General features: G+C 41.0%; 1 protein-coding gene across 5 annotated transcripts in view; it reads right to left on the reverse strand.

The window, feature by feature from the left end:
* Positions 1–590: 590 nt before the first annotated feature.
* The window catches only part of LOC100618223 (zinc finger protein OZF-like), a 28,733-nt gene continuing 8,958 nt past the window's right edge, over positions 591–20,365 (reverse strand). For 2 of the 5 annotated variants that reach the window (XM_016433038.2, XM_016433039.2), the window contains exons 3-4: positions 15,487–15,613; positions 2,768–10,971 (exon numbers count right to left, since the gene is read on the reverse strand). In XM_016433038.2, coding sequence (XP_016288524.1) covers positions 9,614–10,971; positions 15,487–15,613 — 1,485 coding nt within the window. In that variant the 3' untranslated portion in view covers positions 2,768–9,613. Of the gene's footprint in view, positions 1,631–2,315; positions 2,439–2,767; positions 10,972–11,005; positions 12,761–15,486; positions 15,614–20,365 lie in introns of those variants that run through there. The other 3 variants (XM_016433040.2, XM_056820512.1, XM_007490696.3) reach the window with 3 other exon arrangements.

Below are 20,365 nucleotides of genomic sequence, written 5' to 3' on the forward strand. Positions count from 1 at the left end.
CTCCCGACCAACTCCTCAACCACCCCTGATCTTTAAGGAAACCATCCAAGTTGCCTCCCCTCAGTTCTCACATCTACCAATCACTGTCCATCAATTTCCCTGTGCCAATGGAGGCTCTAGCTTAACCCAGGACTGCCCAGAGGCTTTGCACATGTCTGTTGAAGGTCATAATTTCAAATGATTAAATCTTTGCTCCTTTGCTACAGCCCTTTCTAAATCCTGTTAACCTGAGTAGGGTAGAGATTGGAATAATTAAATTTTGATCTAGGCTGCAGCCCTTACTCAATCCTGTTAGGACTGAATAGGGTGGAGATTGATTCCAAGTATCTCCATTGTATCAATTCTAAAATCAATCATGACTCAAAGAAATTCCTGTTCTATGCTTAAGCATAGGTCAAAGTCCTTTCCATTGTTCAGCAAAAGGTTTCTGTCCTAAAGTAATCTTAAGAAGGGAAGAGAAGGAACCTCCCATGCCAATGGGGTTCCCATTCCAATAGACTATCAGTAAGAAATTTTCCAAGTATGAAATATCCCAATGGTGAAATTTCCAACATTTATAAGTCTAAGGAATTTTGAGGTTTACACTGTGTGACTCTGGGCAAGTCACTTGACCCCCATTGCCTAGCCCTTACCACTCTTCTGCCTTGGAGCCAATACACAGTATTGACTCCAAAACAGAAGGTAAGGGTTATAAAAAAAAAGGGAGTGAGATCCTGGCATGTTAATACAGACAGGTGATCATGATACTTACCCTGTGAGACTGATAGTAAAGATGGTTATCCTCTCAGTCTTAGGCCAGTACAATCTAGTGGTCAAGGTAACTCAATTATGCAGAATAGAGTCTCTGTGATGATGGATGGAATGGTTTGCAAGGATTTTGCAGACCTTGCCAGACAGAGTTATTCTCTCCACTGACTGAGGGCAGAGATAGCATCACCCTCAGCCTAGGCCAACATGGTTAGATATGACTGCATGTTAGAATAGCAGTGGTTAATTCAGAAAGATGTCAGGAAAGCTATTAGGTAGGTGGGTTGAGGAGAAATCCCTCCCTGTCCTGAGCTTGAGGGTGATCAGAGCAGCTTTCTTCTGACATCCCACCAAGAGCAATTGGCCCAAAGAGGGAGCCCAAAGACAGTGAGGAAGATGGGCTGCTTTTTTCTTTTTTCATTTGGAAATTTTTATTTAATTAATTAACTTAGAATGTTTTTCTATGGTTATATGATTCATGTTATTTCCCTCCCCTCCTACCCCCACTCCCTCCTGTAGCTGATACACTCTTCCTCTGGGTATTGCATGTGTCCTTGATCAGAACCCATTTCCATGTTGTTGGTGTTTGCACTAAGATGTTCATTTAGAGTCTACATCCCCAATCATATTCCCTTGACCCATGTAATCAAGCAGTTGTTTTTCTTCTGTGTTTCTGCTCCTACAGTGTTTCCTTGAATGTGGATAGTGCTCTTTCTCATAGATCCCTCTGAGTTGTTCTGGATCACTGCATTGCCACTAATGGAGAAGTCCATTACATTCCATTGTACCAGTTTTCAGTCTCTGTGTACAATGTTTTCCTGGTTCTGCTCCTTTCACTCTGCATCAGTTCCTGGAGGTTGTCCCAGTCTCCTCCACTTTATTCCTTTGAGCACAATAGTATTCCATCACCAACATATACCACAATTTGTTCAGCCTTTCCCCAATTGAAGGGCATCCCCTCATTTTCCAATTTTTGGCCACCACAAAGAGTGCAGCTATGAATATTCTTGTACAAGTCTTTTTCCTTATCTCTTTGGTGTACAAACCCAGCAATGCTATGACTGGATCAAAGGGTAGACAGTCTTTTATCGCCCTTTGGGCATAGTTCCAAATTGCCCTTCAGAATGGTTGGATCAGTTCACGACTCCACCAGCAATGAATTAATGTTCCAACTTTGCCACATCCCCTCCAGCATTCATTACTTTCCTTTGCTATCATGTTAGTCAATCTGCTTGGTGTGAGGTGATACCTCAGAGTTGTTTTGATTTGTATCTCTCTGATTATGAGATCTAGAACACTTTTTCATGTGCTTATTAATAGTTTTGACTTCTTTAACGGCTTGATTATTTTTTAAATGAAGTTGTGATTATAAGTGTCATTGCCTGGCTGTGTACTACTGCTCCCATCTACTTGGCCTCACCTTACCCATTTACCCTGACTGTCCTTGGGGATGGGCACCCCGTTACTTGGACAGAGAAGTCTCTGGGGGCCACATATCACTCCAGGAACCTGTCCCCAAACTGTCCTGTACCAGATGGGGCACGAGGGAAGCTCCTTGGGGACATTTACTGACTCGATTGGAAATCCCTCCCTCTGGACACTGGGTGCAGCTGAAGCAGCAGACAGCATCCCTCCTTCATTGTCTTCTTGTATCCTGGGTAACCGCTCTCACTGCACCCAGAAGAGCAGATCTATGCCATTAACAGGAAAACAGAAAATAAACATGAACCAGGGAAACACTTATATTGGATGATGTTGGTCCAGAAAGTTATCCTCTAAAATAACTCAGATCCTATTTCAATGAACATCAATACTAGAACATTCAAAGGATTTAATTTCTCTTCTTTTCAAGCCTTCAAAGTCTTTAATGTATTTTTTCTGTTTAGTAATATTTTTATCAATTATAGTAAAAACAATATTTAACATTGATTTTCTAACTTTTTTCCCAGTTCTTCCTCTTCCTTCTTCCCCTCCCCTTTCCCTGAGAGAGTAAATAATTTGATAGAGTGTACATAGGTTATCATTGTTAAATTTTTATTGTTTTGACTGAATATATAATTTGGTGGTCACCAGGGATTTAATTTCTAAATCCCAAAATTAATTATTCAATAAATGGAATTTATGATAGTTTATTTTTACAATAGAGAGAAGATATTAAGGAATAAGATAAAAGGAGGGAGAGACAGAGAGACAGACAGAGAGAGAGAAAGAGAGAGAGAGAGAGGGACAGAGAGAGAGACAGGTAGAAATGTTAAGGCTTTAATCAGGTAAAAGAGTCTCAAGATGATGGCCCTTTCTTGAAGGTTCACACCTCAAGAAAGGCAGGGAAACTAAGTCAGACTTTCACTCACCATAGTGACTGACTAAAAGGAAAGCAGTCTGAGGTCTCCTGCATGAGCTCCTCTAGGGGTCCAGTTCCAAAGCCAAGTGTCTTCACTCCAAGTCTGAGTGTCTGTCTTCGAGTCTCTCCTCTGAGTGACTCTTCTTTACTCCAAATTCAAAAGACTAATCCTCCAGTCCAACTCTGAGTCAGAGTTCCTCATCTATTCCCTGGCCTCTGTGGTCCTCTATTAAAAGATCTTTTTCTCTTGTGTCACCTCCCCTAAATTTCACATCTACCAATCACAGCAGATACTCCTCTCCAGGACTGCCCACTCAATATATGAAATGGGTGTTCACACCTTTTTTGGTTAGATTATACCTTTTTTTGTTAGATCAAACCTTTTGTAGTTAGTTTGCACCTTTTGTAGTTAATTCACCTTTTTGTAGTTAAAATGGGTAGATCTACTTTAAATACTGAGTTAACACTTTTGGAGATTAAAATCTAAAAATAGACTGGGGATTACAATACAATCTTCCCAATAAAGGAATAGCTAAGTACCTTCATTGTTACAATCAGGAGATAGCCAAATCCAATCTTCGCAATCCCCCCTGATGATCATTGGGAGACTAGTCTCCCCATTGATCATTTAACAGAATCATCTTTTACCCATAAAAACTTCCAACTACAGATGTATACAATATTTTACTTTCTAAGAGGAAATTACAATAGAGAGAAATGAGAAATAGAAAAAGAGAAAGTAAAACCAATGTTTTTCTAGGCACATTGACAAAAGCCAAATTAGGGGGCAGTCCCCTTTGGCAAAAAAGTATACATTTACAATAAATGTTCAATCCCCTTTTGTTCAATCAATTGTACCCAAAATTCATTCTGATCTTCTTGATGCAGTGTAGGTTTCTGCAAGCATCTTTCTTCAAAGAGTTCATTCTCTAGATTCAAGGAGTTAGCAAACTTCTTTTCCTGAAATTCTTCTCAACAAAATTTTAAATCTTGGATTTTTTATAAAAATATAATACAATCCCCCCTGAAAAGGGTGTCTGTCAACATCTGAATTAGCTCAAAGTGGTTGAGTTCTGGGTTGTATGAGTCAATTATCAAAAAAAACTCAAAAACATAATGGAAAAAATAAATTGAAGAAAAATTAGACTTTGAGAGAAAAAAAAATCAAAATTAAAAATCAAAATATCAAAAACTATGTGTATAACTTTTCTGAATAAAAGAATATATTCATAACAGGTCCTTGTATTAGGGTACAATTAAATTTCTGTCCTGCAAATCTGTAGGGGAAAAATTGCAGTCATGTTGTATTTACCCATTATAAGTCAGGACTACAGGAAGTTGCCATATCTTAAGAGAGAAAAAAGGACTAGATTTTTGTGTAAAAAGGAAGAATTCATTATCAACAGAAGGTATAATCAGTCACAAAGGTACTGTATTTTTAAAAAATCCATTTCTTTGTCTTTGCTACTATTTGGAGGGCAGACACAACTGAAAAGGGTTAATTAATATCAACAAAATCTACAGAGTTTAAGAGGCACCACCTTCTGCCCCACGTGGAGGGGCAGTTGTACCCTGAGTATTTTTTGAGCAAGCTCCACTTAAGTTATACTGTTGTGGATTTAATTTGTTTGAGTTATCATTTTCTATCCATAAACTGGGATGGAGTCTCATCTATTTCTTGTTTGGTGTTTTACATTTTTACATATTTTGAAAGAAGAAAAGAAAGTAAAAATAATATGCTTCAATTTGCATTCAAATTTCATGCTTTCTATCTCTGGATGTATATAAGGTTTTTCATGATGAGTCCTTTTGAGTTGTCTGTGATCATTGCATTGCTGAGAATACCTGTGTCATTTAGAGCTTATCGTCCTACAATATTGTTATTCCTGTACAGGATTGTCTCTTGCCTCTCCTCCCTTTACTCTGTATCACATCATAGAATTCTTTCTACGCTTTTCTGAAATCCTTCTATTGGTTATTTCTTAGAACATGACAGTATTTGATTATAATTGTACAGCACAAGTTTTTCAGCCATTCCCCCACTGATGGACACCCCCTTGGTTTCCAATTTTTTGTCACCACAAAAAGAGCTGGAATAGATATTTTCATACTAATAGGTTCTCTTCCCTTTTTTTGGATCGCCTTGGGATGTAGCCTCAGTAGTGCTATTGCTGGATCAAAGGGTATACACCATTTTATAGCCCTTCAGTTGTGCCACCAAATGGCTCTTCAGAATGATAAAAAGCAATTAACATCTCCAACGGTGCATTAGGATATAATTTCCCCACATTCCCTCCAACATTTATAACTTCTTTTTTCTGTCATATTAGTCAATCTGATAGGTGTGAGGTGGTCCCACATAATTATTCTATTTTGTATTTTCCTAGTCAATAGATTGGGTCTGTATTTTTTTGAAACCATTACTTTCCATCTTGGAATCAATACTGTGTATTGGTTCCAAGGCAGAAGAGTGATAAGGGCTAGGCAATGGGGGTCAAGTGACTTGCCCAGGGTCACAAAACAGGGAAGTGTCTGAGGCCAGATTTGAATCTAGGACCTCCCGTCTCTAGGCTTGACTCTCAATCCACTAAGCTACCCAGCTGCCCTCTGATTTGGGTATATTTTTAACACGACTTTAGGTAACTGAAGTTCCTTCATCTAAAGCTATGTTCATATCATTTGACCATTTATGAATTGAGAAATCATTTGTATTGTCATAAATTTAACTCATTTCACCATATGTATAAGAAAGGAGGACTTTGTCAAAGACACTTGATGTAAACATTTTTCCAGTTTGTTGTTTTCCTTCTCATCTTTGTTGTAGTGGTTTAGTTTCTGCAAAAACACTGTTATTTAATGCAGTATTTAAATAGGCTAAATGTCTTCTCTACCTTTTTGTATTTCTCTACTTTCACTTTTTCCACCTCTTTTGTAAATAAAAGCTATTAATTCATTTCAACTTTGAGCAATACTTTAAATAATACTTTAAATTGGCAACCACCATTTGGGTGGTTATTTATTATTATTATTATTATTATTATTTATAATTTTCATATATCCTAGTCAAACCATTAAAATTTAATTCCTATTGGGTCCAAAAAATTTTAGTTTAAAGGTCTCTGAATAGCAGCTATCCAATCCAAACTATCATTGTGCTCTCTGAAATTCCTGCCCCATAATAAATTTCTTTTCATCTTAATCTGACTTCTCTCATCCACTTTCTTTTCTAGCCTTCCCCAAGACATGGCTCATTGTTGGCAGCATTGCTTCTTTTGCTAACCTGTCTAGTGCTAGGTACACTTTCTCCCCTATCTCTTGATTTACTGGTAATGGTAGAGGACTCAAAATACTCCTTGCTCCTATGTTGTTTCTAAGCAAAAAAGAAAAAAACTTTCTTTAACAAGTGTTAGTTGTATATCTGCACTTTGTATTTATGATGCACATACATTAGTGTACATCCCTCGTAGATTCTGTGCTTCCTGAAGGCAGGGTCTGCTTTTCTTTTTCCCTTCCTTTGCATCCCTTGTACTGAATATAGTGCCTATCATAGAGCAAATGTTCACTAAACACAGGCTGAATGTCTTGGAAGCAAGGTTTGTTTGATAACTTGTGCCTGTATATGCAGCGTTAAGTATAGTGCTTGACACACAGATGTCACTTACTAAGTTGAACAATTGTTGATTGATTGACTTATAAATAATGGGAGATTTTGATATGAAAAGTCCAGTAGAGAAAACAAACGTGTCCTTAGAGCACAGATTGCCCTGTCTCTTTTCCTCTTTCATTTGCATAAAGCAACAGGAACAGGGAGCAGTGACCTTTGGATGTGTGAGCTTACTCTAGTAAGTGATTTGAGAACTTTTAGTGTCAAATGGGGATACTTTAAGCTCTTGATTTATTTAAAAATAGAAAGGGGGACAGTTCATCCTATCTTCAGTTTTATTATTGATATGGTCAATTATGCGTATAGTTTTCCTAATATAAAACCAGTCTAGCATTCCCAGTATATATAAATCCCACCTGGTCATATAGAATAATCCTTATGATAGATTGCTGTAGTTTCTTTGCTAGTATTTATTTAAGGTTTCAGCATTGACAGTCATTAAGGAAACTGCTCTATAATTTTGTTTTTGGTCTTCCTAGCTTAGGATCTTACAGGACTCCTTCTATGCTTATTTTACCAAATAGTTTATATAGTATTGGGATTGTTCTTTAAATGTCTGATAGAATTCACTTGTGAATCCACCTGGACCTGGAGATTTTTTTCTTAGGGAATTCATTGATGGTCTGTTCAATTTCTTTTTTTCTGAGACAGGATTATTTACGTATTCTATTTCCTCTTATATTAAGCTGGGACGTTTATATTTTTGTAAATATTCATCCATTATTGTCAGATGTATTGTCATATAATGGGCAAACAGTTCCTAGTGATTGCTTCTATTTCCTTTTCATTGGAGATATATTTATCCTTTTCATTTTTGATATAGGCAATTGAATGTTCTTTCCTTTTTTGAACAATGAAATTAGCCAATATTCTATTTTTTATTCCCCCTCATAAAACCAACCCCCTGTCTTATGTATTGGCCTTCATGATTATTTTTGTAACACAATCAAGAGTTTTGAGTTCAGTCAAATAATAGTTTGCTTTATAAAAATTATAACCATTAGCTAAAAGGATTAGTTTGGGGTACTATCAAAATTTGTTTACAACCAGACCTAAAGCTTATAACCCAAGAGATTCCATAAATCCTACCATATCCACCTTGGGTGTATAACAAGATGGTCAGACAAAAAAGAGGAAGGATGATCTCATTTGTAGAACAAGTCACACAGGAAGTGGAGGGATACTCTTGTTTTCACATATCAGTTAACCAAAATGCTTAACTCCTATTATTCAACCATAATCATCAGTAAAAACACCAAGACCCTGACTGAGTACTGCACAGTTACAACCCATACTGATCATTTTTACACTTACCAAATTAATAAGCACTTATGTAATCAATTAAGATGCCCATATGAAGGATTTTGCATTCATTCTATTTTCATTGTGACTGTATTTTCTGTCAGTGCCATCAGATTTGGCATAAAAAAGCTATCTCCTAAGGCTCAGGGACTCTACTCTTGATTTGACCAGGGTCTGGCTTTATTGGGAGTCTACCCTCCTCCCAATAAACCTATTTAGCTTGAAGTTCTTAACTTGTGTGATGAATTTTTGCCACATATGTAGGACAGACCTTATTGTAAAACAGGCTTAAGATTTGATAAGTGATAGGTTTAAAAATTATATAAATAAGTGTAATTGTATCAGTTATACTGGTCTCTTGGTATAATTAGTCCAGAGTGTCAAGCTGATAGATGCATGGTGATTTTCTATGTAAAATAGTTATTTTGACAATGCATTCAACAGAATAGAAGTCATTGGGATGCCAATAATTTCATTTTATATTTGAAATCCACAATATCTTTTTTCTTTTAACTTTTGCTTCCTAGGAATTATTGGGAAAAATTTTTAAAGGAAATGATGCTAATCTAAATAACTTCTTTAGAGCAAAGATATCATTCCCTTCCTAAATTAACTCCTCTTTGGATCCAGATACTCTGAAATGATAAATTAATGCATTGAAGAATAGGGTTAGAAGTTTTAAAAACTGAAATATTTAATTATAAATGAAATAACTTCTTGTTTCCAATTTTAATCTTGGTTACATTAGTTTTGATTATATAAAGTTTTGAATTTAATATAATTACCTATTTTAAGCATCATAATGTTATCTATTTCTTATTTGTTCAGAAATTCTTCCTTTATCAAAAAATTGATCTGAAACTTAAACTGTTCTGTACTTCCTTAATTATCTTAAGGGATCACACTTTATGCTTAAATCATTTGGACCTCATCTTAGGGGATTATGGCACAGTAGATTGAACTGTCTAATTTTGGGCAAGGTGAGAAATCAATGTGAATGTCTGTGGTGTGATGTATAGTAGAAGGAAAATTATGAGACTGGCCCTAAATCAGTTTTATTTAAATTAAGGTACCAGGAGGAAAAGATGGAAAAATAGGATAGACTTTCCATACTGCTCCATTTATTCTGTGGCAACCATTAGGGCACCCTAGCCCATGCTCACAGGTAAGTCCAGCCAGCAAACTTAAAGAGAAGAGCTTGGATATCCACTCTTGCCTCATTTTATCAAACCTTTTCTCCTCCCACTAACTCACAAACCTCATCTCAGGAAGCAACTGTGGCTTTCTATTTTGCCTGAACTGGCAAGGGGGACAGTCCATGGAGCAGCACAAGGAACATGACCCTGGCCTCATGTTGTGATCTCTCAACTCCATTGCTGCCTTTATCTTTTTGCCAATCTATCTTCACTCAATGGCTTACATCATGCAACCTTAGACTCTGAGTCAAGTTCAGGCTCAAAACAGTTATACTGGCCCAGAAAGGGGTGGAGGGTAAATTTCCTTCACACAATAGCAAGATTGGAGCTGTATGTGAACATCTTTCCACATAACTTATATATTTAAGGTTTCTCCCCGGAGTGCATTCTCTGATGTACAGCAAGATTGGAGCTCTGCCTGAATGTTTTTCCACATTGGTTACATTCGTAAGGTTTCTCCCCAGTATGGATTCTCTGATGTAGAGCAAGACCAGAGTAATGACTGAATGTCTTTCCACATTGATTACATTCATAAGGTTTCTGCCCAGTGTGGATTCTCTGATGTACAGTAAGACCAGAGCTATTACTGAATGTCTTCCCACATTGGTTACACTTATAAGGTTTCTCTCCAGTGTGCATTCTCTGATGTCTAGCAAGATGGGAGCTCTGACTGAATGTCTTTCCACACTGCTTGCATTCATAAGGTTTCTCCCCAGTATGGATTCTCTGATGTAGAGCAAGACCAGAGTAATGACTGAATGTCTTTCCACATTGGTTACATTCATAAGGTTTCTGCCCAGTGTGGATTCTCTGATGTACAGTAAGACCAGAGCTATTACTGAATGTCTTCCCACATTGGTTACACTTATAAGGTTTCTCCCCAGTATGCATTCTCTGATGTCTAGCAAGATGGGAGTTCTGACTGAATGTCTTTCCACACTGCTTGCATTCATAAGGTTTCTCCCCAGTATGGATTCTCTGATGTACAGCAAGATGGGAGTTCTGAGTGAATGTCTCTCCACACTGCTTGCATTCATAAGGTTTCTCCCCAGTGTGGATTCTCTGATGTCTAACAAGACTAGAATACCCTGTGAATGACTTTCCACATTGGTGGCATTCATAAGGTTTCTCCCCAGTGTGGATTCTCCGATGTATAGCAAGACCAGATCTCTGACTGAATGTTTTTCCACACTGCTTGCATTCATGAGGTTTCTGCACATTCTGAATTCTCTGATGTGCAGCAAGACCAGAGCACTGACTGAATGTTTTTTCACGTTGATTGCATTCATAAGGTTTCTCCCCAGTGTGCATTCTCTGATGTACAGCAAGACAGGAGCTCCGACTGAATGTCTCTCCACACTGTTTGCATTCATAAGGTTTCTCCCCAGAGTGGACTTTCTCATGTACAGCAAGTCTAGAAGTATAACTGAATGTTCTTCCAAACTGATTGCATTCATAAGATTTCTTCCCAGTGTGGATTCTCTGATGTCTAGCAAGACTGGCCCTCTGTAAAAAAGTCTTTCTGCACCGATAACTTTCAGTAGATTTTTCCTCAGTGTTCATTCTTTGATGTTCAATATGAGATAAATTTTGAGGTGCAACACAGAATTCTCTAAAAGCAAAGTTGGGACAATCACTCATGAAACACTGTAGGTTCATTTCTTCCAAAGAAAAGCTCACCTCTGTTGGATTCACCTTCATTTCAGGTCTGATCTCTCCTTCTAAAAGAAACAAACAATATATATATATATATGTGTGTGTGTGTGTGTGTGTGTGTGTGTGTGTATGTGTGAATGTGTATATCTATATCTACACACATATATAACTATCTCCTTTCCTCAACTGTCAGAACATAAACTGCTTTATATCCTATTTCCTCAAGTAAGAAGAAATGTCTTTCAACTGAAATGGGCACAATCCATCCTTTAAAAATGCCATTACATCAAAACTAAAGAACAAATTAAATAACGAAGAGCCTCCCACGTCATCTCATTGGCTCTTCATAACAAATCTGGGATTTTGAACAGGCTGGCTTTATTATATTCCTAACTCAGATCATGACCTCAGAAAAGCTGGATAAGTGACTAGATCTGAAATCCTGGCAACTGAAAACTAATATTGAGGCTGGGCATGCTCTGTATACAGTACTAAACAATTCAATCTTTTTGCTTTCCTTTTGTCTTAACGTTCAATCTTGTCTTCCTTGATATGACACCTCTGAGTGCATGCAGACTAAATAATCTTATTTCATCATGTAAGTTCTCTGTAAACATTATGTAATTCCCTTTGTGATTGCTTTTGACTTTTTTTGTTCCAGTATCTGAGATCAGATGAAGAAATTCAGCATTCTTTTTGCATTTATCCAAGGCATAAGATTTTGTTCTGTTCCCTACTCCTTGAGAGCAGCCATTACTTTTCTTTAATGACTCTTTTCAAAAAAAATAAAACCCACCTACTAAATACAATAAAAAAAATTAATATGTAGTTTTTCATGTTTAAAAATGTCTCATACAGTAAGTTGAGTCCATGATCCTTTTGTAAGGAAATGGGGGAAGAAAGGTCGTATAATTAGCTTCCTATTTCCCACCTTATATAGATACCAGCATTTTCATGATCTTAAAAATCCCATTACAGGTGGTGATGCATTCTCATTGTACCTCAGAAAGTTGCTAGGACTTTTAAACCTGGGCAAGTCACAGGAGCTCTGATGGTCTCATGTTCCTCAACTAGAACATGGGCATAATAATATCAAGTGACTCCTAGAGTTCCTATGAGGATCTAATGAGATAATATTTATAAAGTATATGAAACACATTAGGGGCCATATGCAAATGATGTTTATTTTCATCATTAGAATTTGGATTAGTTCCTCCTTGGATTGCTTTTCTCCTTAAACTATCATTCTCTTCACTCCTCTAGTTCCTGATTTCCCTGTTGAATTAAATGCATTTCCATTCCCCAACACTCCTTTCTCCCTGGATTATCTCAGAGTAAGATTCAAGATCTGTTGCTACTTTCTAAACCACTTCCATGTCTGAGTCCGAGATTATGAGCTCCAGGACAGCCCAGACTGGTGTTTCCCTTCCTTTCTATGCTCAGGACTTAGCACAGTTTCTAGAACATATATATTATTTAATACATGTTTACTAATTGGGCCCAGGGTTTATGTGAGGCCCAACCTTTACTGGGATTCTTGCATTCCGGTCTCTCTCCTAGAGAAAAATGCATGCTCTGGCTTCAGCCTTGTTTCTGCCTCTCTTTTGCCCTTATTTCTCAGCAACCAACAGTAATTCTCTTGGAACTAGAGAAAACCCAATCCTGAAGATCCCAGAGACTTCTCTCTAGGCTCTCACCTCCCTAAAGTGAGGTGCTGTGGTCACCTGATTGTCCAAGAACAGGGAAAAAACTGAGCCCCAGAGACCAGGAAAGGTACTGGAGCTGATGATTTAGGGAAAGCTTAGCCTTGAATTGCTTCCAAGGAAGGCAGTAGTCTTCACTCCTGCGCATGGGCTGCAAGTCAATGGAGAGAAGGAAAATCAGGAAACCAGCTACCTGGCTCCACTCTACATCGAGGCTCCTTGACCTCAGCTGGGTCCTCACCATGGCAAGGCAATCCAATGACATCTCCCTCAAAGATTCCCTTTCCCAATCACCACAGCAACGTTCCAAATATTTCCCTGGTCTCTAGCTCTTCCTCATGGCTTCCTCCCACAACTTGCCTCACCTTTTGAGCTGAGAACTTGGCCTCATATTTCACTGAACAAATATTGGATCTCTTTGTTCTGCAAAGAGCTCTCTTATCTCCACATCTAACCCAGCTCAGCTGCCTCCTTTTCCTCTCTCATCTCAGCATCAGAGGAAAAGCTATTCTTCTCCTAGTTAAAGAAAATCTCTTTCCATAGGCAAAGAAACCCTTCCCATCCCTTATCTAAACCTATGTATTCCTCCCTACAGTGCTCCCATTGTTCTTTCATCTTCAGCCTTTCCCACACTAAGGATCTAATACTCTCTTCCTCTGAGAACCAATAAACCACTTCTCCCCAATGCTCCAAACACTTTCACTTGATCTCTTCCTCCCCATGAGATACTGTCCAACAACTGTCCTCAGGTTCAGGGCTAAACTTCTAAAGATGGCCATTTGCAGTGAGTTAAGCCAGTGCCTTTTCCTTGTTTTCTCTGCTATACTTTCCCCCAGAATCCTCAGTTTGCCTCTCCTAAAACCCCAGGCCACCTCCCCCCATTACACCCCTCTAGGGCTCCTTCTCTATGGAGCCTTCCCTCTGTAGTTTGGTTGCCCTGGAGCTGGGATCTAGAGGGCTACTACAGAACTGTTGGCATGCTGCTGTCTGCTCCAGCAGAGGGTGAGCTCCTGGAGGGCAGGAGATGTCCACTGCAGCCCTTTATGTCCCCCATAACTTGGACCAGGACTCGGCACAGAGCAAGCATTTATATGTTTCTGGATACTAAAGAGCTCGGAGGGGATAAGCACAGGTCTTCTGGAACCTGACGGAAACTTTCAGGCCCTTTAGTCCCAAACACTGACTTCTTAGAGGGTCACAAACTGATCCCATGAAGGGAGCAGATAGGAAATGCAGTCCAACAGCCTCATCTTGCAAATGGGGAAACAGAGACTCAGGGGTTCAGTGACTTGCCCTAGAAGCCCCTGCTAAAACCTTTGAAAAAAAAATTCCAAGTCTGGTCTTCCTGGCCCCAAATCTAGCCCTGGCTTCACCAGAGCACACAGAAGTCTCTGGTCACCCTGGCTCTCACACCACTTTTTGTCCTCCCTCATGTGGGCAGCAGCTCCTCAGGCCTTCTTGCTCCAGCATCCACAGGGCTTCCTTCTGCTCCAAAGAAGAGACCAAGTCTTTTGGGGGAAGCCCTTGGCATGTGGAATAGTCAGGGAAGAGGATGGAGAGAAGCTTGTTACTGAGTTCTGAGTAGGGAAAGATTGGGGAGACCAGTGACTCTACTCGAAGACTCTCTCCATGGTGTTTCCACAGGAGTCTGCCTTCACCCCTCAGTATCTGTAATGTATAAAGCCCAGGTAGGATGTGTCTGTTCCCCTTCTGTAGAACCTCGAAAGAGTAACAGCCCTCATCCCTATCCTGTTTTGATCCATTCTGGCAGAAAGTGCTAAACTCCCAAACTGGGTCCGAGGGTTGGTGTTCTCAGTCCATCTGAAGGCCCAGACACAGCAACCTCGAGGGACCAGCTTTTGTCCCACCACCCTGTCTGCTCCTCTCTCACTGACACCTCTCTGAGCCTCAAGGACTCTTCTCTTGGGGAGTCTCTGTATCTTCACCTTGGGAATTCTAGAATCGTCACTGAGCCCAAGGCTGTCTCTCAGCCAGTCCTTTTATCTTGACAATCACAGAGGAGGGCAAGCAGGGTCTGCAGGTGGTTTAGGGGGACTCCTGGAGGAGAGTCTCCCCAGCATATAGGGTGGGGAGAGGGGGGTAAAGGTCGGGGAACTGATCTAGAACCAGAACTTTAGGTTCTAGGGCATTTTCTTGAGAGAAGGCTGGACTCTGTCCATAGTTCTCCATTATCAGGAAATGGGAGGCAGCTAGAAGGGGAGGGCACTTAATTGAATCTATTTCCTCACCTGTAAAATGGGGATAATTGTGTCACTGAATTAGGAAGATGAAAGTGAGAAAGAAGTAATATTACAGAGAAAACCCTAGGCAGAGCCCGAAGCCAAGAACAGGTCATTATAAACACTTCCATCTCTTCCCTCCCTTCCTTACTGGCTCTGCTGAAGAATTAGGGAAATAGGAAGGAGGACTAAAGACAAAACATCTCTCCTGGGGACACTGAGGATTTGTGAACTATGAGTTTATGCTGGTTAAAGAGAAAAAGAGCTCCAATAGTAGATCCACGCTAGAGGGGAAGAGGGTGAGAAAACCCTCCTGAACATTTTCCCAGATGGGTTTGGGAGACAAAACTAGGGGCCAGGGGGAGGCGAGACAGAATCAGCTCTGAGATTATTTCCATGTTCTCCAACAGCCATTTGATCTCAGACTTCAGGAGCACCAAAGGGAGCCCACAAGGTCCCATTATACAATGCAAAGGCCTTTTACAGGAGAACCAGGCAGCATGAGCCCTGGCTCTGGGACTCAGCATACCAGCCCTCATCCCTTCCTCGTGACTGAAAACCGCTCCCAACCCTGCCTGTTGTTGAGGGTGACATTCCCTTGGAAGGCAGACTCGGGCAGTAGGAAGAGGCTCCTTACCCACAAAGAGCAGGTTCCAGGCATTCTCCAGCATCACCTCCTTGAACAGCTCCTTCTGGGGAGAAGACAAGAGGTGCCACTCCTCCCGAGTGAACTCCACAGCCACATCCTTGAACGTCACCACCTCCTAGAGCAGCCCAAGGCAGAGCAAAGAGGACTGAAAGCCACATCACAATGAAGAGCCCACCTCGGGTCAGTTACAGGAGGAAACTGACACTGAAAAATGAGTTGTCTCACTTTTAAAGATGATAAATTGAAAATTCAAAGGTCTCTGTCCAGGTCAGGCTGACAGGCCAAAATGGCTGTCCTCAGACCTGAATCTCTGAATAATGCAATCTGACTGATTTATTATAGAACAAAAAAGGATGTAATTTGGAAGATTTAAACAAGGAAAGGGAAAGGGAAGGAGGGCCAAGGGAATACCCCAGATCTAATATTCTAGTTCTCCATCCAAGTTAACAGATTCTCACAAATCTGGCTTCTTTTTCCTGAGGATAAATGATAACCTATGCTGACTCTCCAAAAAAATCCCTACATCTAGCTTTCCTGACAATAGCCACTCCCCAAAACAGGTTTTGGTAAGATAATATAGTTCAGGTGCTGGATAAGGTGGTGACCAAATGGTATAGCTACCCAGGGCCCACAGCCAAGAGGCTGCAGGGTTCCTTGATTACTGGCAGGTACAGAATTTCTTCAAGTTGGCTTTTCTCACAGGAATATGAATATATTTCAAACTGCAAATCAAGAACAAAGGAGGTAGCAGCAGATGGAAATCTAGATAAAATCTCTATCTGGGGACTGGAAAGCTGGTCACAAGCTTCTCACAGAAGGAGTCAGTTATCTCCTTATAGGAAGTGGATTCCTCCACGTTCCAAAGGAAACAGGAACCCAGCTCCTAGCTTCAGGCTTCAAGTCCTCTTTTTATTTTTTCCTGACATTCCTTTTGGAAACCCTTCCTCAAGTTCTGTCTGTGAGTCACTTGATTTGCAACCTCTGAGGTCTTTTGCAAACTTACTTTGTTATTTCTCTATTTTAAAAACACAGAGAAGGGAGGGGTTCAAAGGTCCCGCCCTTTGTCAGTGTCAGAGCCAGCATTAGAAGCTGAGTCTTTAAGAGCCCAATGGAGGCTTGCGAAGAGCAGTTCTAGGATGCTCGGGAAGGAAGCCAAGGAGTTTCTAGTGTGTGAAGGGAAATCCCTAGGGGACCTCCAAGGTAGCCTGGATCCCAGGGCCCCTCGCTGGGATGTAGGTGTCAGTCACATGTCTGTGGCCCTGTTGCTGTGTCCCAGGGCAGCCAGCATCAGTGTGAGAGTCACCAACATGCCAGAGCCCGAGCCACGGAGGGAGGAGCTGGGGAAGGTAAAAGGTAGCCCAAGGAAGGAGAGGGGGCTTTGGTACTCACCCCCAAAAAACGTTAGCTCTCTGGGCTGAAGGATTCTCTCAGTTTCCGTGATTCTCTCTCTCTCTCTCTCTCTCTCTCTCTCTCTCTCTCTCTCTCTCTCTCTCTCTCTCTCTCTCTCTCTCTCTCTCTCTCTCTCCCTCCTTCTTTCCCTCCCTCTCTGTCTGTCTCTCGCTCTCCCTCCTACTAAATGCTCATCAATCTGGTAATGAGCGCCCAGATCAATGTTTTATAACACTAGGGAAGGCAGGAGAAAGGAAAGAATATTCTGGAGAAATCGAAGACTCATGATGCAGCCCAGGGTGACCTATCCTCAGAAAAGACTGAGTTGACCTCAGATCATTTACTTATAGATCTTATTTACCAGTAACTGCTTTTGTCTGGTAACCGCCTGAGTCCTGGTTCTCTGCCTTCAGACTCAGCTCTACATTCAGCCAGCCGTTAACAGGGGAAGTGCTGAATCCAGCTCTTGGGCACTTCATCACTGTTCTAGCCTCATTTCAAGGCATTTGCTGGCCTTGGAAGACTCAGAGGAGACCCAGGGAGTCAACTCTAGTCTTTCTATACTCCTGAACCATCTAAGAGATGTCTGGGTTGCTGCCCAAGGTCGGGGTCCTGACCTTGCCCTGGACTCACACAAGAAGCTCTTCTTAGTCTGAGAAGGAGGGCTGGGGCACTGCTGGCCCTTATTATTGATTACTCCAGTCACTCAGTGTCCCTGAGTATCCCAGCTCTATAACCACTGGTGACCCTCCATCCTATGACAGACATCACTTAGCCTGTCTGTTCTTTGTTCTGTGCTCCCCCAAACCTATCAACGAGATCTACCCTTCTCCTTAGGATTTGGAGCATTAACAGAGGCAAGCCCCGGACCCCTTTATTGACAGTGTTATAGGAAAAGTTATGGTGTGTAAATCTGCCAAGGGCAGAAGCATGAGCAGCAGAATACAAGATTCCAGAAATCTGTTGGGAGCTGTGCTGTTACTAAGAGACAACTGGCTGGAGATGTGCTTTTCTCTCTGGGTTTTGACCCGAGGAAACTTGCTAGTTCCCTGTGACTGCTTTTCTACCTTATCTTCCCATCCTACCTGCTGCTCTGGTTTCCTGTTTTGCTGCTGCCTGTGGATGAATTCCGGTGTTGATCCTGAGACATCTGCCATCTGTGTGTGAGACCCAGCCTAGAATCCTTTTTGATCTTGGACAATCTTGAGCCCTGTCTGGCTTACACAGACCTTTCCTTAAACCCATCAAAGAGGAGGGAGGGGTTAGTGTTACTTTAGCCAAGTACAGGAATTTGGTTTAGATAGTGAGGAGAGGAGTAGAGTAGGGAAATAACTCGGAAGAAATCTCTGTAAAGAGATTTTAGATCTCTTTTTAGATCTGGGGGAAGGTGTAAGTGGTTAACATTAGATTAAGTTTTCTCCAAATCCCTCATAACCTGTCCCTTGTTAATTAAACCAACTTTTATTACACATCTTAGTGGTCTGTGGGCGTCATCTCAGTGTCTAGCTCTGTCTGCACTGGGCTTCGGTGGCCTTCCCAAAACAGTTACTGGTCCTAATAAAACCTCTAAACCCATCCTCTAACAACCCTATATTACAACAGGCAGCATTCCTCTGCTTCTCTTCCTTAGAGAACTGTCTCAGTTTACCCTTTGGTTAAATTTCACTCCCAGCACCTGCACAAGTGAGCTTAACCATGTTGGACAGAGCAGTAGATGTTCACTAATGAAAAGGAATCAGCAGTACTTTTAGGAAGAGACCCTGAAGAGAAGCGATCATTTCCTTCTTGAATACCCTGAGCAGCAGAAATGCAGGAAGATGAAAAGCTAAACACAGCAGTAGCAGCAGCAGAATATCAGAGAGAGGCTTCTTTTAAAAATTACAGGTGGGGGCAGCTGGGTAGCTCAGTGGATTGAGAGCCAGGCCTAGAGATGGGAGGTCCTAGGTTCAAATCCGGCCTCAGCCACTTCCTAGCTGTGTGACCCTGGGCAAGTCACTTGACCCCCATTGCCTACCCTTACCACTCTTCTGCCTTGGAGCCAATACACAGTATTGACTCCAAGACGGAAGGTAAGGGTTTAAAAAAAAATTACAGGCAAGGAGAAAGGGAAGAAGGAGGAAACCAGGAAGGGCTAGAGGTGAAGGTGAAGACAGAGGGGATCCTGGTGTGAAGACTGGATTTGGCTCTCCTCTGATTATAACAATGAAGGTACTTAGCTCTTCCTTGATTGTGAAGATTAAATTGTAATCCTCTGTCTATTTTTAGATTTTAGTCCCCAAAATGTAAACACAGTACTTAAACTTGAGTATGGAGATCTACCCATTTGGGGTTTTAACCACAAAAAGGTGACCACCCATTTCATAAACTGAGTGAGAAGTCTGTGACCCACATGTGAAAAAGTGGGCAGTCCTGCAGTGGAGCATCAGCTGTGATTGGTAGATGTAAAATTTAGGGGAAATGACACAAGAGATAAAGGTCTTTAAAAGTGGAAACAGAGACTCACAGAGGATAGACACTCGGACTTGTAGTGAAGAGAGACTTGAAAGAAGACACTAGGAGTGAACATAGATACTTGGAGAAGAAGAGAAACTTGGAGTTTGAAAGAGACACACTTGGAGTGAAGCCTGTTGGAGTTGAGGCTGATAAAGAATCTGCTGATTGAACTGACAACATGGTGAGTGTAAAGGCTGACTTCCTAAGACTCATTGTCTTGAGACTCCTTTCCTCTGGCTGGGGCCTTAGAATTTCCACCTGGCTCAGAGGAAGCTGGAGAGCTCTCTCTCTCCCCTTTTCACTCTTCCTCTTCCTTAATATCTTCCCTCTACTGTAAAAATAAACTACCATAAATTCCATTTTACTTTAGAAATTCAATTTTGGGATTTAAAAATTAAATCCCTGGCAATCAATTAAATATTCAGTCAAACCATAAAACTAACACTGGGAAGAATTGTGCCAGACAAGCAGAGAGCAAAGACACTATCTTGAGACAGGGAAGAAGGAGTCAGTGGTCTTCCTTGGCACTCACTTGTGCCCAGGTATTAATTTGACATGGGAGGCAATGCCTGGGGGAGTTCTTGGTGGTCTGAGCTACCCAAGGGCCAAGGAATCACTGCTAAAGCTGAGAAGAGAGCCAGGAAGGGCTGTTTCTCCTGCCTAGGATGTGGGGACAGAAACGGCCCAGCAGGGAGGAGGAAGCAGCTTTCCAGCCCATCTTGTGTCAGAGCCAGGGAAGGGCCTTCCTGGTCGATGAGGCTGCCATCTGGGGCTTGTTAGATTTAAAATGGTTGAAGGTCTTAAACTGTAACAGTTAAAAGAGTGATGTTGTAAACTGTAGTGAGTTAAAATGGTGGAAGATATAAATTGTGATAGATATAAGAGAGGGTGAGTAAATTTGACTGCAGAAAATATGTTTCACTACAGTGTCTTGGTTTTTAAATCAAATATAAGGTGGTCTCCAGGGAAATATTCCCAATTATTC

The sequence above is a fragment of the Monodelphis domestica genome, chromosome 3, assembly GCF_027887165.1.
Source record: "Monodelphis domestica isolate mMonDom1 chromosome 3, mMonDom1.pri, whole genome shotgun sequence".
Lineage (NCBI taxonomy): Eukaryota > Metazoa > Chordata > Mammalia > Didelphimorphia > Didelphidae > Monodelphis > Monodelphis domestica.